We start from the raw sequence: 15169 nt of genomic DNA on the forward strand, positions 1-15169 counted from the left end.
TGAGCGACGTCTAACCAGTGCCGGATTAAGCTAATGCGGAGCCTGTAGCATATGTAAATAAAAGAACACACAAAGATTAAAACACATTTTTGTTTTACTTGCATAGAAAAGTAATTGTATTTTTTCATTTGTTATACAGCCAGATAATATGACAAATCGCTAACCTTAAACACCCGGTCGTTCATAAAAGTTGAAGGCGGTAATAGTACTATAGTAATAGAGCAAGTGCAGAATCACTGAAGCGGTATTGATAGCTTGAAAGCATTTAGCGCGGGGCCCTTGAAAGTGCGTGGCCCGTAGCTACTACATATGTGGATACTTTTGCTACGAGGATAATCGGACTCTGCGTCTAACGTGTGGCTTTGTGGCGCGTGCAGCTGAATGTAACCGACAAGGAGGAATGAACGGCGCTCCCTTGATGAAGACACTCCGTGCTCACGCACACGGCATCTTAAACTGTACGACGTTGCCAAGGGGTTCTGTATAACCACATCGGTGGACTGGGGTGGCTGAAGCAAGGAAGATATCAAACGAACGCAACATTTGCTCAATTAGTGAAATGAGCAAATCCTGCGTCTGAACGTGGAAGTGCGGTGCGTTGTGAGGGTGCCGCATTAATTCCCCGGGGTCGACAGTGTTGTCATTTGGCGGCAGCAATGCAGTTGTGATTCCGTTACTCGAGCTCGCGCTCTCGAATGCTGACCACTGCGTAAGACATTGAACTCATTCGTCATCGGTAGCATTGTGCGATTCCTCATGTGCTGTCGACACGCGTTTCCCTCCGCCTCTTCCGATCTCTCGCCGCCTCCTCCTCTGTCGTTGCTCTCCCAGGGCTTTGCTCTTGTGCATCTTCCTGCATCAGTTTTCATCGCATCAGCTATGGACTCAATTTAGCGCACACATCTGGCAACGGCAAACATTAATTTTGCAATTAGTTATCGTTGCCTGCATTGTTTTGGTCTCGTTTAAAAAGTTGACATTCGAGATGACTTGGAACCCAACATTGTGCTGCAGTTATAATCACCTCCTACACTACTGACCCGGTCATAGAAAATTCCAGATCAGTTTTTTTTCTCACGCTCATATTTCGCCCAACTTCAACTCCATACCGGCAGTGCTCTCAATGTTTGTCGCCCTCTGCCGGATAAACCCTGGGAGTAGATTGGGAGAGACAGATGTGGAGTGGCTGCGGTACCGTGCTGTGGTTTAAGATAAAATAGCACCCCCTAGCATGCGCTATTCAGAAAACCCACAGCTTGATCAACTAATTTTAAGAGAAAATGAGTCAACGGGAGTCTGAATGTTCTCTGGATTCTGCCCTTTGGCTTCAATGTCATTTGCCAAACATCGCTTTAGGTTGGGTTTGTGCTGTGAATGGTAGCATCTGTTGACGCCTCAAATTATTTACTTCTCTTCATAACGTGAAATTTTACATCTAAGCTTCGAACATATTTTTGTCCAGAAAATAATGAATGACACTTTAGTGACTTTTCTGTATTGCAGTCCTGTCAAGACGTCATATTGCCAAAGAATGGTACAGAAAGTGTTATATTTGAGAACTTCAAATCTATATTATATTTTAGTTGTTAACGTATTCTTTTTGGAATCATGATTATTATTTTAAAAAAAGTGCATTAACATAGTATATCACTCAGAATAATATTAAGATATATATAGAGCGGTGTGGGGTAGAGTCGTGGTGCAGTGGGTAGGGCACTGCACCTATACATCTGGTAAGCAGCCAACATCAGCGGTGAGTGATATCAGAACCTCCAGTAACCACCGCTTTCACCAGCCCACACGCCTACATGGCGAAGCACGGTCAAACAACCCCCATGACCAACAGCACGGGGAAGCCTTCAAAGGGCTGTGTGATTATGGTTGCGTGTGAATTTCCCTGCGAGGAGATATTCTTTCGTTTCGGAGAGCTGCACTCGTTGCATGTCCGACGCGTCAATCCACAGCTATGGCCAACTGCTGCAGTTTATTTCTCCGCCACGTGATTAAAATCTAGTCTTCACAAGCTCCACAATTGTGTGATGATAACAAAGAAAGTGGGACGAAGGTGGTATGCCTTTGTAAAAACATGTACTCCCCAACATACTGGCGTTCCCATTGCTTTTCAGTTGCATTATTGAGTTTAATTTTTATTTATATGGCGGAAGATCTTTGAGACTGATTTCGTGCCAATTAGTATGCAATTAATTATACTCTTGGTAAGTATTCGCATTGCATGAGCAGCAAACCTCTCTTTGTCTTCATCGAGACTACCTTTAAGCATTAGCTCTTATTTAACATATCCACCATGGTGCTGTAATGGGATGTTAGCCCTCTTTAAATGGCAGTATGAAGAGCCTTCTGTGTTAACATTCTTTGCCATCAGTCCTCAGGTGTGTGCTGACATCACGCAGATAGATTTATGTTGAGAGAGTCTCGCCTTTTCAAACTGTTTACACACAAGGTCGCACCGCATGATGGATCAGCTCTGAATGGAATGTGCTGCTGCGTTCTCAAATAAAAATCGGAGTGAAGTTATGCTGGTGTCTTCTGTTTGCAAATTGAGCCATTGGAGGTGGCCCAAAGTAAAGTAAATAAATGGCACTCCCAGTGTTATGTTATAATGTTGGGATAGTAAATCTAAACCCGAATGCTGTTTTATATTGCTGATCATGTGGTAGCGGTGTAAAGATTAGTGTTGTTACAAACGATAGCCGGTAACCATTATCAGAATCGATCACTGGTTTCAAGAGTCGGGAACCGGTGATCCTTCCCAGTGGAAGATTGTGCTGATTGGCCACGCGCTAACGTACAAACGGCACGTCGGCCTAAGTCACCGCATGGGACATGCGCCCTCGTTTCTCAGTTGAAAGGCAAAAAATATACACTCTATCAATTGCTTTGCTTGCCTGTTCGCAACAATGCTGGCGGAAAGGCCTCCACTAGAGGGAGCTCAAGAGGGCGTTTAGTCTGCTCCTCCACGCTGCTCAGACATCTTCGAAGAGGTAGGCATACCCACACTTAACCCCACCACACGTTTGACTGTGGTGGACTCTTTATACTGGTGCGTGGACATGCGGGGATGTGGTGGTATTTACGAAACTTGGCCCATCATGGAATATAACCAATGTCATTTTCATTACAAATCCACTGTGCTAACCATCACGCCACAGCTGCTCCCTTTGTGTTCAAATTAATAAGGATACCATGCATGTTTATTGCCAGATATTCTACATGTGCGGTAAAAACCGGTTTAAAAAAATGCGGTTATAAAGCATAATTAGCAAACGATCTTAACAACCCGAGTAGTGATTCATCCTACGCCGTGATTGAATTGTTTAGCTTCGTGGTTGCGTGAGATTCTACTCAACAAATGAAATCGTTTCCAATCTTGCTAAGAGGCAGAGGCTACACGACCCGTCGCATCCACCTTTTCAAATGTCCCTCTCCCCAACAATGCTGACTTTTCCAACGCATCCCCAAGTTCAACGCATGATCGTCACGCGAACCCTGTCCCCCTCTTCATGAATAAACGCATTTAGGTCCAGGGACCTAAATGCAAAAAGCGTAAAAAATTGCAAATAAGAATGGTTCCTGAAGATTATAAATGTAGGGATTTTTTTTGCTCCATAACGTTCTTTGAAATGTCCCAAAATATTCTGAAATTATTTTTCAATAAATATTGCTTGCTGTCATTGCTGTTTTAATATTAATCGGTTCCTTTATTTGTTAAGATCAGTCAATTCTAAACTTGCGCATGGCAATATGTTCAGAAGCTAAATTGAAATCTCGAGGTCTGCGAGCCATTACATGTGTATTACATCTAACTTGCCTTACTCTATTTATTAATGGAGCATCTTAATAATTTTATTTTATGTAAATTATCACGATCCGTGATAGTAAATATCGATTTGCAGTAGTTCTTAACCTTTACTGCAGCCTTTCACTCTGTTTGTCAATCGTAAAAAAAAAATGTATAATTTTAACAAATACATGGCTTTAATGAAACAACGTCGTTATACTTCTCACCCCCACCAAGGGCATCTCGCACTCCAGAGGGTGGTGCAGCGTGCACCCCAGCTTAAGAACCGCTGATCTATACGGCGCTGCTTAGTGATGCACACATTGCAGGAAATGCACGGGAGTGATGATCCAACCATGGGTGCACACGCCCTGTGCCGCCGCTGGTGGCAGAACTTATTTATCGGTGTGTGCGAGGATCTGTGTTTGTGTGTATGTGGGCAGCGGTCGTGTAGCAGCCAGCGCGCTGCGCTACGAACCTGGCCATCCGGGTTCGATTCCTGCCAACGCAAAGTGACGATTATCTGAACCAGTCCTGGGCTTCCACTAGTTCGACTCAGCCTTAAAACAGTACGTGGTGCGGTGTGGAAATATTGGCACTCGGGAGACGAAGGCGGCTGGGCGTGGTGCTGGCAACCCACCCCCTCGTGTGCCGTTGCTGGCCTTGAAAGGTCGTCGCTAACAGCACTTGCCCCAACAGTCTAAGGCTCTCGGGGGGGATTTTGTCTTGCGACTTATATTTGTCTGTAGAGATGTGCGTGTACTTGTACGAGTGTGTACAAATATTGCGTACGTCAGACCTTTCAATCACACACGGAAACGGGTTTAGGTGTAGCCTATGGGGGCTCAGGGGTACAGCTTACGAGTGTCCTGATTTAACAACAATCCTAATTTGAGAAAGGCTGATCAGGAGTGTGGGGGAGAATTTGTAAAAATTAAAATTTTGCCTTGGTTAAAAATGTGCTGGCACCATCAGAATCTGTTCATACTGGACGAATACGACGAGCTATGAAGCTCTTTTTCACAGACGTCCAGTGAAACCAACAAAACGTAGGGTGGAGCCTGTTGTGAATAACAATGCGTGGCCAGCGTTATAACGAGGAGAGGCCGCGTTGGCTGTGTGGCGGGGGCTAGTGAATGGGTGGGGTGCGGCTCTGCAAATGTAGGTGGGGCCGAGAGATCCTTCTGCTCACCACGTGTCGTAATTGAGTTTCCCAGAATTTGATAGCTGATCTCATGGGAAAAAGACGACTGTGACTGTGGCGCATGATTCTCAATAAAGGAATACTTTTCATACTTTTTGTCACTCGAAAGTACAGAGACTTCTCTACTTGCGAACATTCGACTTGCGAACTTTCCTAGATAAGAACAAACCTGTCCGTATGTCCAGTTGCTGTTCGGACTGAGAATCGTGCACTTGCAGGAGATTATACAACTTTTAAAGCCATTCCCCATGGTTAGTGTACATGTACAACATGTTTGGAATCGACAGGAGTAAAGTTGTACTTGCGAACAAATCGACTTACGAACAGACCTCTGGAACCTAACTCGTTCGTAAGTAGAGTAATCTCTGTACTCGGTGCTACTTGAAATTATTTTTAGCATTCTTTAAAAGTCACGAACAAGCACACTTCATTAACAGCGCATCCAGTGGAAAGATATTGGAATTATAAACCTTTATTTCGCAACTTTAAATTTAAACAGACAAAAGCCACCCATAGAAAAACAAACAAGCTTTGTAATGTGCGTAGAGCTGTAACGTGATTGTGGATGAAATGTCACCATTACCGATTTTTTTCGTTTAAAACAAACTCGTGGACAAAATGTGTGACATGGACGTGGCTTCGGGAGCTCTTGACTCGTGCACACAGGATGGAGTGTTGCGTCTATGCGACGCGCTTGTGCTTTCTGATCATTGTCACATTTCCAGCCGTCACGTTCTGCAGGGTGGGTACACCAAACACAACAAAACCAAACACGTGGTCAACAAAACCATCGGGAAGACACCCTGGTACAAATGGGGATGACACTTTTTAACAATTTTGATGTCAAGCAGCCTATTTGCTACACGGACGTATATTTGAACTCTGTTGCCTCTGCAGGTAGGTAGATATCTCACATGCATAATGGTCTCATGATATACCAGATTGAAACACATTTCCAACTCAAAGTCATAATAGAAAAAAACTAAAAACCTTATATTTATTTTACTGGGAAAGGCCCACTGAGCGATTCAGCTATTTTTCAGAAGTGACCTGGTCACAAATGATAGCTCAACGAAGTGACTTATGTGGACATTTATAGCAGCCAAAACCTCTAAATGCATATTTATAAATATGGAGGGAAACAACGAAAGAAATAGAGAAAAATCCACCTGACCACGGGGGAAACATCCAAATTCTAAATATACAGGAGTCAGGGTCGGGATCGGGATCGGGATCGAACCCACGACCTCCTGCATGCCAGGCGAGGGAGTTAACATCTCGCCACCGCGGCACCTGTAGACTGTTGTCGGTAAGCCAGTGGTACTGGTTAATCATACATACGAATATAGAGCACTATATCCGCCTGTGGGCCGGGTCTGACCCATAAAAGCTCTTGAAGTAACCCACCCAGCTAATGCCCTCTGAGAGATATGGCCTGCTAAGACAGAGTACAGATTATTGAGACGTAAGAGAGATAAATAAGAGGTATATGAGAGACCTAGAGACAAGAGACACTGATTAATCATTATTGTACACGTGGCACTTTGAATTTTATGACGTCATGTGACCAGCCAGCACACCAACGTTTTATTACGTGTATTGTCTGCAGAGTGTCTCACACACGGGGGGGCCTCTTAGGATGATGTCATACCTCGATGAGCTCATCGCCCTTCACCTCCTGGGTGTGCGTCAGCTTGTCCACCTTGTAGATCAGCTTGCCTCCCTCGAGCACGGCTATGCACTGAATGGACACATAATACATCAGAGAAAGGTGATTCACACATGATTGCACATCATGAGCCCATAAATCTAACCACTGAGACATCAACCGGTGAGGCATTCTCAGTCTAACAACCAAGACGCTCATGCATTCATGAGAATGAAAAGTCAGATTTTAGGTGTATGGCAATAGTGCTTGACTGGCACCAGAACAGTTTATTTTCTGGGAACCTGTGCGAATTTCACACTGCTGTTCGATGAAGTCAATATCGTCACATTTATTACAGATGCACCCCCACGTGTCTCGTGGCTGGAGTAGCATGCATTTGCGCAAAGGGTTATATGTATGTTTGTTGAACTTCTTTCGCACCGCACGTAGCCAACCGTGCTAATCGGAGGTTCGGGGGAAGGACAACAAACTAACCACAAAAAGCAATATAGATGATTTAAAAGTGCACAGCTCCAGTGATTTCATAATATTGGTAGGAAGAGCGTTCCTGACGGCTGCAGAAACGCATCTGAAACCGTGCGATGCAGTGACCGTCTTTGTTCGATCGTTAGCCAAAAGCCACTGCAAGGATGACCGGAGTCTGCGTGATGGTTTATGCACTTTGTATGTAATCAGTGCGACCTCATAATGTATTCGATCGGCAACCGGTAGCCAATGCAGCTCAGCGAGCACCAGACGGACATGGTCGGATCCAGTGCCGGATCATCCTAGTAGCAAAAGTATCTACATAAGTAGTAGCTACGGGTCCCGCACTTTCAAGGGCCCCGCGCAAAATGCTTTCAAGCTATCAATTTCGGTTCAGTGATTCTGCACTTGCTCTATTACTATTGTACTATACTGCCTTCAACTTTTATGAACGACTGGGTTTTTAAGGTTAGCGATTTGTCGTAAAATACAATTACTTTACTGTACAAGTTAAAAATGTGTTTGAATGTTTTATTTATTTATTTAGGGCCCCTTTATAACGTATGCTATAGGCCCCGCACTAGCTTAATCCGGCACTGGCCGGGTCTCGTGGTTAACGACTGTGCGTTTGTTGACCAGGCGTAACAACATTTTGTGGGCATCGGCCAAATATAGAAACAATATTGGGGTTGCCCAGACACCTCACGTCCACCCCTACCGCAGCAACTCCCCCCCCCCCACCCCTCTGCTGCTACCATCGTGATGAATTCCCCCACGTGCCCAGGGGTGGTCCCAACGAGGGGTCGGCGGTCTCCTCGTACCTTGGCACTGGTGCCGAGGGTCCCAGTGAGGCTGGTCTCCTGGCCCAGCGTGAAGCTGTTCACCACCTCCTTGCCGTTGGTGACCGCCTTCACGACGAACTTATCTCCGGTCTGCTCGATGGTCGTCTCCGTGACGGCGTCTCGGCCCTTGGCGATGACGTCGTCGGGGAATTCTGCGTTCACGGAAGAAAGAAAAGGCCACGCGCGGACGAACGGTGACTTTTTTTGCACGATCGGATTTGCACGTCATGGGTATTTTGCCAATTTTATTTTTCCCATTTGTAACCACGGTTGGTCGGCAGGTCCGCGCGTGGTGGCGTGAAGTTTGGGTTGCCCCTCTCTGCCAATGCGCGTGGGTGAGTAAAGTCAATTAACCCTCTAGTGTGGGGCTCTCTCTCTCTCTCTGGAGTGCCCGTTGATTGGAGGCACCTTCCGCCAGCAGTGACTTGAGAAAGCAATCGTAAGGCCGCACCTTTAATCTTTTATTTGCTCAGGAACGCCTCACCGAGTGTCAGGACTATTTCTGTATGATTTCCCCTGTCTCAGGATGTTTGGGCGGTTCCTGCAATGGGTGCGCTGACGTGTTTAGAGGTTACCTGGAATACCCAGAGACAATACGCACATGCAAGTTGATTTTACGCTCAAAACTCCGCAAAGAGAATGACCTGTCTTTGTTTGCTGCATTGCCATCTTCTAGCCACCTCTCAGCCACGCACGGAAAACCTGGCGTTCCCAGGACACAATGGCTCCCCTGTTGCGAATTATGTAACAAGTCGGTTATTCATATCCAGTTTACATTTCCCTTATTTAAGGAAATCACGCATACGAATAATGCATGGCGTGGTAGAACACCGCGTGGCGCGATTAAATATTAACCCAACAACCTGATTTAGATTTCTGGCCACAGAAAACAGCGACGAGGGAAATCTGAACTGGTCCTGGAATCCCTCTTTCACCAGGCTCGCATTGACCAGTGCGGTCAAGTATGGCCAAACAGTCCCCACGACTGGCATGGTGTCGCGTTCATCAATCAATGAATTTAGCAAACTAATGTAAAAAAAACACCTAGAAGAAACCACGATATGTGGCTTCAACTGGCGAACTTTGACCCGAAAGGCAGTTACAATGACATTTGAGAGATCAGCAATAACCTACAACAGGCAGCTTTATTTCCCGCAGCATTATTAAATCACTGGTTGTCAGCACTGAACCACCGCTTCTGATTTTGCCTTCACATCAAAGTCACCGGAGTGGAATTTGAACGAAGTGCAATTGGAGGCGATGATATATACTCACTGCAGATTTTCATGAATTCATCGTAGTTATCGGTTGAGATCAGCTTCCACTTGCCGTTGAACGCCATGGCAGAGGGCAGAGGAGAGAGTGTGACGAGGCTGAGAGTCTATTGAGTGCTGCAGCTCCAACCACCGATTCCACCGCCCTTTTATAGCTCACGTCTCAGGAGGGCAGGGGCGGTGCCAAAGGTGAATGGAAAAATGTGTGGTCAGTAAACGTGTACGTGCCCTCCTCCGCTCATACACGTGTGTGTGTGCACACGCGTGTGTGTGCGTGTGCGCGCGCGTGTGTGCATTGCACGTGTCCGTGTATGTGTGTGGTGGAGAGTGTTGGGAGCGGTGGTGTAACTCTTTAGCGCGCTGCGCTACGAACCCGGTTACCCGAGTTCGATTCCCGCTCACGGCCAACACCAGTGACGATTTTCTGAACCGGTCCCGGGCCTCCCCGAGGTCGACTCAGCCTCAAATGAGCACCTTGTGCGGTGTGTAAAGATCACCACTGGAGAGACAAAGGCTGCCGGGAAGTGGTGTTGGCCACCCATCCCTTCACAGGTGCTCGCTAACAGCACTTGCTCCAACAGTCTGTTAAATGCTGTACAGGGGATCTTTGCCTTTGTGTGGCGGAGCAGCGACGCTAAAGTCGTTTAGGGCAACTGTGTTACAAATCTGGCAACGTGACTACGACAGTGCCGTAGCAGCATGAGTGCGACACGGAGGGCGGCGGAAGTGTTAAAACAAAAGGGATAAGCAGTGACGGCTGGTGGCTCAAGTCTTTGGTGGGGTGGAGCCGGCGCCTCAGCATCATCAGTAGGTGGCGGGTGGCCCCGGTGGGCAAAATGTTCGCGAGCGCTCTGGATTGTGATTCCGAGCCACAGCTAACATCAGTGGCGAGTGACATCTGAACCGGTCTTGGACCTCCTACGTAATCTCGGATTCCAATTAAACTACAAACATAACCATTAAACCAGGCAAGGTCCACTGAGTTATATATATATAAAAATTAAGCGACCTGGCCACAAAGGATAGATTAACGAAGTGGCTGATGTGGACTCCAAAAATATACAGCGGACGTCAGGGTCGGGATCGAATCCACGAAACTCCTCCATAGCGGGCGAGGGAGTCAACATCTGATCACCGTGACGCCCGAGCGAGGTTTGGAAACAACGGTGCTGGCCAGACAAAGGCAACCCTGGCGCGGTGCTGGCCATGGCACCTGCTCATATGCCTTGCTCACGAACGGAATGTCTCCCAACAGTCTGTGTAGGCTATATAGTGTGTGTGCATTTTAAAAAAAATACTTTGTAATGTAGCCATGGTTTAAAGTTCTATGCAAATATAAAATAGCATAATGTATACAGCCTGGGACATATCCACTGGGTCAGGGCAATTGATTTTCAATTAATGTACAAACCGAATGTTCTTTTTGCTTTGAAATCGACTGAAAACCAGATATTTTTCAGATATTTGCATTCTGTCAAGTAAATTTTGTTTAACCAGGTGAGAACATCAGGAGATCAGGATAAGTTTCATTTGCAAACGTGACCTGGGTCACTAAAGTTACAAAAGCAACAACACAAAAAACAAGTAAAATAAAGAGCAGCAATGAAGCAAAGATAAATCAGCAGAAAAATATACTACCGCATGAGAAATCGACAATATTATACAAACATAAATCGTTTTTTTTTAATTTATAAATTAATTCCCTTTAGCGTAAGTCAGCTCGAGCCGAATTATTTTTCGACTGGGACAGGGAGGTGAGTTTGAGGGGATTGCAGGTAATGAGGCGAATGAGGGCAGTGATGTAGGTGACAGAAGGGAGGGGGTAATCGGTGCCAGATGATACTCGTAGCAAAAGCAGCTACATATGCTACGGGCCCCGCACTTTCAAGGGCCCCGCGCTAAACGCCTTTCAAGCTATCGATTCCGGTTCAGTGATTCAGCACTTGCTCTATCACTATAGTACTATACTGCCTTCAACTTTTATGAACGACTGGGTGTTTAAGGTTAGCGATTTGTCGTATCATCTGGCTGTATAGCAAATAAAAAAAATACAATTACTCTACTATGCAAGTTACAAATGAGTGTTTTAATATTTATGTGTTTGTTTTAATTTAGGGCCCCTTTATAACATATGCTACAGGCCCCGCACTAGCTTAATCCGGCACTGGGGGCAATGGGGGTACCCCCCCCCCACTCCACCCCCTCCTCCTTGAGACCCTCTACGTTTAGAGTGGTTAGAGCAGGGGTCGGGAAGTGAGTTCAGTGAGAGGGCAGGGAGTGATGTAATGCATGGAGCATGGCTGTTTGCTCACTTAAAAAAAATAGATTTAAAGTTACTACTTTGACTTGAAATCAAAATTCTGCCAAATGCCTAATTTGGTATTTGGATGAATAGTAAGAGGTGAGTAAGGGCAGGTTGGAGTGGTTTTGGAAAATTCGATTCGACACTCAAGAGCAACATGCCAATGTGACTCAAGAAGGCATTCTCAGTTGCCGCGTAATGCCTGCTCTGATACAAGTGTAATAGTCATGGATACTCACGAAGAAAACAACACGAAACAATAAACCTGCACAAAGAAACATGGTGAGGCACATGCTTGTAATTACCAGAGAGGCAGAAGGATGAATATTTGGATCAGGGAACACCCAACAGTTCGAGACATCATGTTAATATTGAATGTTTAGAAAATTAAGTGAGCTTGTATGTATCCATAAGGTTTTTTTTTTGGGGTTAGATCACGTAAATATATAAATGTCGTTAAAACCCGCCACCACCCGACACAGCCAACTCGTAAGGGTTGCCTGATGAAGCTAGTTGTAAATACTGGCGAAACGTCGTACTCAGATTGTGAATGTTATGGCTTGGCTCTCCAATACACAGGTGTGCTGTGCTAGGGTAGTGGGTTCGAATTAGGTGCACACACGGTAAGTAATATAACACTGTACATAAGGTGGTGACCACCTTCCTCATCTCACTAACACTCTAGAACACTATACAGCATGACCCAGGCAGGCAACGGGCTGCCTGGTCACGGACGACGACCCGGGACGTGAGGACCGATGATGGCGTCTTCACTTGGGGGTTGAACAGCCCCGCTCTGCGTTCACACCCCGCTTATAACCGCTCCGGCATAGCTGGCTCCGCTCAGGCCACGCCTCCCTTCCCCCACCTCTGGGAAGGTCCGGGTCCTCCACCACGTGACCCCCCAGGCATCCCCTTGGGGCTCCTAGCCCTCGTATGGGCCGACACAGTCGTGACGTCCTATGTCACTACATCACCCCCCCCCCCCACCCCGTATAAACACACAACTGTGAAACATCTAAAAGGTGTGCGCCTCCGAACCAGCAACAACAATAAATAACCGGCGACTGATAACAAATACATCACCTAATATACACAGAATCGACGAGGGTAAAAGGAGGGGAGACGCATGGAAAACGGGGAATTAACAACAACAAATATATACATGAAAACTGGCCAACCCGCTTACTCCCCAGCACAACCGCCCCATGTGAGAATCACGCATGCACCGCCACGTGAGTGTGGCCGTTGGAACGACGGCATAGGCAATGAGCAAGGCGTGTGAGAGCCATGTAGAGCAGCCAGTCTTCAATGAGTCCATGTGGCCGGGTTCCCCAGGGGAGGTACGCACACCTCCCTTGGAGGCCCTAGGGAACCATAAGCGGCCCAAAGGGCACGGCACCTCCCCAGCAGTCAAGAACAGAAGGAGCAGGAGTAGCTGACGTATGCTCCACTCCCTCCCCCCCAGTCCACAGCCGGTTGGCACAGCCGGCGACTCCAAGGTGCCAGGTAGATACTGCCTCCCGTGACAAGACACACAAACCCTCCGGAGGCATCACTCCACGAACACTCGCCTCGGCTCGTCAGACACGGCAGTCACCCGGCCCCTGGGTAGTGGGGATGAGGGGATTCTGGCCGGCGCGAGAAAAGAGAAAAAATAATAATAAACAGATTCAGATGCGTTGGATGTACAACCAACACCGCGATGAAACCCAATATGAAACACCTTCACCCACATAACACGGATGGCAGGGTTCCCCGACCCCCAACTAACCAAGCGCTCACGCACTCACACACCCCAATTCGGACGTCTTCCGACATCCCGGATCGAGACGTCATGCGTCAGAGCCAACCCATGTCCTGGGGCGAAGAAGTCGCGCTTCAGGGATGCCCCCAGGATCTGCATTTTAGTTAATGAAAATAGTTCGGTGTGAAAATTGGCCTAAATGGCGGCCGCACACATGATCCGCATCCCCGCGGTTTCTCGCGCTCGCACAAAAATGGCGGCCGTACGCGTGGTTTCCCGCGCTCGCACAACTTAGTAGCCCCCCCTTGAGGACCAACCCGGACAACTCATGCCACTCGGTATCACCCTCCACCTTTCCGACGCGCACGCATCGGCCGTATAGGGGGAATTTTAACCCAGCCTCTCTCCAAGACTCGCATTGCAGCATATAGCTGTACCGACCGAGCTGAAAAAACCCACAACTGAGGGATACAGTCCCAACGTAACGGGACAACTACACCTGAACACTACGAATCTCCAGCCCACTGTTTCAACGTGCCTTGGAGTGTCTCGATCTCCGGGCCGTCAGGGCGTGCCTACAGCTCCAGATGCACCATGGAGGGTCTCAACCTCTGGGCCATCAGGTCAAGCCGTCAGCCATAGCATGACGGGACCACACTCTGAGCAATGTGAGCGCACAGCCCACTAGGCTAGATACGCCACCGAGTGTCTAGATCTCCGGGCCGTCAGGTCAAGCTGTCAGACACAGCATGACGGGACCACAACGCTCGTGTTAGACACGTAACACTCACCGGGCCATCCTGGTCAGGATCTGCGCCCCAAGATAGGCGACAGCCAGCACCACAATTCCAAATCACTGACAGCATGTCATCATTTCAATTTAAATGCTCCATACCAATGACGGCAGAGTCACAAACCAAGGCAGTCATCCCCACACAATCGCAATTGCACACCATCACAACACATATAATTTGAATTAGGATCCCCCACTGAATTGATCCAATGCCAAACTGGTACGCACAATTTGTGACAATCCCGAATACCCAATGGTCCCAACAATACACCTCACATTCCTTATCTGTTCACATCATCTGTAAGACTCGCATAACAGCATGCAGCTGTACCAACCGAGGTGAGAGAGCAACGCAATTTGGCAGCAATTAACAGAAACGCACCCCGATCCATGTATAACACAAGGGGCATTACCGCACAAAAGACATCATCTGTGCAACAACGGGCAGGAACCAACCAGTGAGTTCGAAACACACCGAACCTGTCATTTCAAAATCCCCTTCAACATTAACCACGGGACTCAGGGCATTCCAATTTAAAGAGCAAAAAAACTATACACAAAACCCAAGATTTGCCAAATTGAGTAATACAGTACATGCAGTATATGCAGTCCGCATATAGCCAACCATCTCGAGCAATGCTCCATACAGCTCGTACATGATTCCGTACATCGTCAACAAGCTTAACTCCGTAATAACAACCAAAAAAATGTCACAACGCGAATCATTAACACGGCAACCCACGGGATATTAACGGAGCTCGGGACACTCGACAGAACCAAATTAATCATTAACTGGACCCTCAAGATAAACGATCCCGATGCTGTAATTAAACAAACAATGTTACACGCGGACACCTGACACAAACGCCACGGCCAGACGCAACTTATAGAAAGCAAATTGACGCCCTGCAACCCGGTGAGAAAAAATAAAAAAATAAAAACACGAACACCCAACCCGGCGCACGCAAAGATGTTATGAAGTGTTAACAGGGGCCGGTGCGTGTCGTGACACGCCTCGTCTGGCAAGCTGTGAAGAGCGGAGGGCGGCAAGGTGGAGTGCTGGGACGCCCCCAA

General features: G+C 47.2%; 2 protein-coding genes across 3 annotated transcripts in view; one reads left to right on the forward strand and one right to left on the reverse strand.

Annotated features, from left to right (window-relative positions):
* Nucleotides 1–2533, forward strand: part of LOC116942703 (myomesin-1-like) — a 69258-nt gene extending 66725 nt beyond the window's left edge. For both annotated transcript variants that reach the window (XM_032954964.2, XM_032954962.2), the window contains one exon: nt 378–2533. In XM_032954964.2, coding sequence (XP_032810855.2) covers nt 378–404 — 27 coding nt within the window. In that variant the 3' untranslated portion in view covers nt 405–2533. The remainder of the gene's footprint in view (nt 1–377) is intronic.
* Nucleotides 2534–5459: 2926 nt separating this feature from the next.
* Nucleotides 5460–9407, reverse strand: LOC116942705 (fatty acid-binding protein, liver-like). Its single transcript, XM_032954965.2, has 4 exons — nt 9255–9407; nt 7959–8131; nt 6655–6744; nt 5460–5738 (listed from the first exon to the last, which is right to left on the reverse strand). The coding sequence occupies exons 1-4, from the start codon at nt 9319–9321 to the stop codon at nt 5685–5687; spliced, it is 384 nt and encodes a 127-aa protein (XP_032810856.1). The 5' UTR covers nt 9322–9407; the 3' UTR covers nt 5460–5684.
* Between the last annotated feature and the right edge of the window lie 5762 nt (nt 9408–15169).

This window comes from Petromyzon marinus, chromosome 15 (genome assembly GCF_048934315.1).
Source record: "Petromyzon marinus isolate PM22_M1 ecotype Great Lakes invasive population chromosome 15, UKy_Petmar_22M1.pri1.0, whole genome shotgun sequence".
NCBI lineage: Eukaryota > Metazoa > Chordata > Hyperoartia > Petromyzontiformes > Petromyzontidae > Petromyzon > Petromyzon marinus.

What these genes read in the sequence shown, in the direction of transcription:
- LOC116942705 (XM_032954965.2), bottom strand. Translation starts at nt 9,321, where the DNA reads ATGGCGTTCAACGGCAAGTGGAAGCTGATCTCAACCGATAACTACGAT. An exon ending in TGAATTCATGAAAATCTGCA is followed by an intron (nt 8,132 to 9,254) that starts GTGAGTATATAT and finishes CCGTGAACGCAG; the next exon opens with AATTCCCCGACGACGTCATC. An exon ending in AGGGCGATGAGCTCATCGAG is followed by an intron (nt 5,739 to 6,654) that starts GTATGACATCAT and finishes CCCACCCTGCAG; the next exon opens with AACGTGACGGCTGGAAATGT.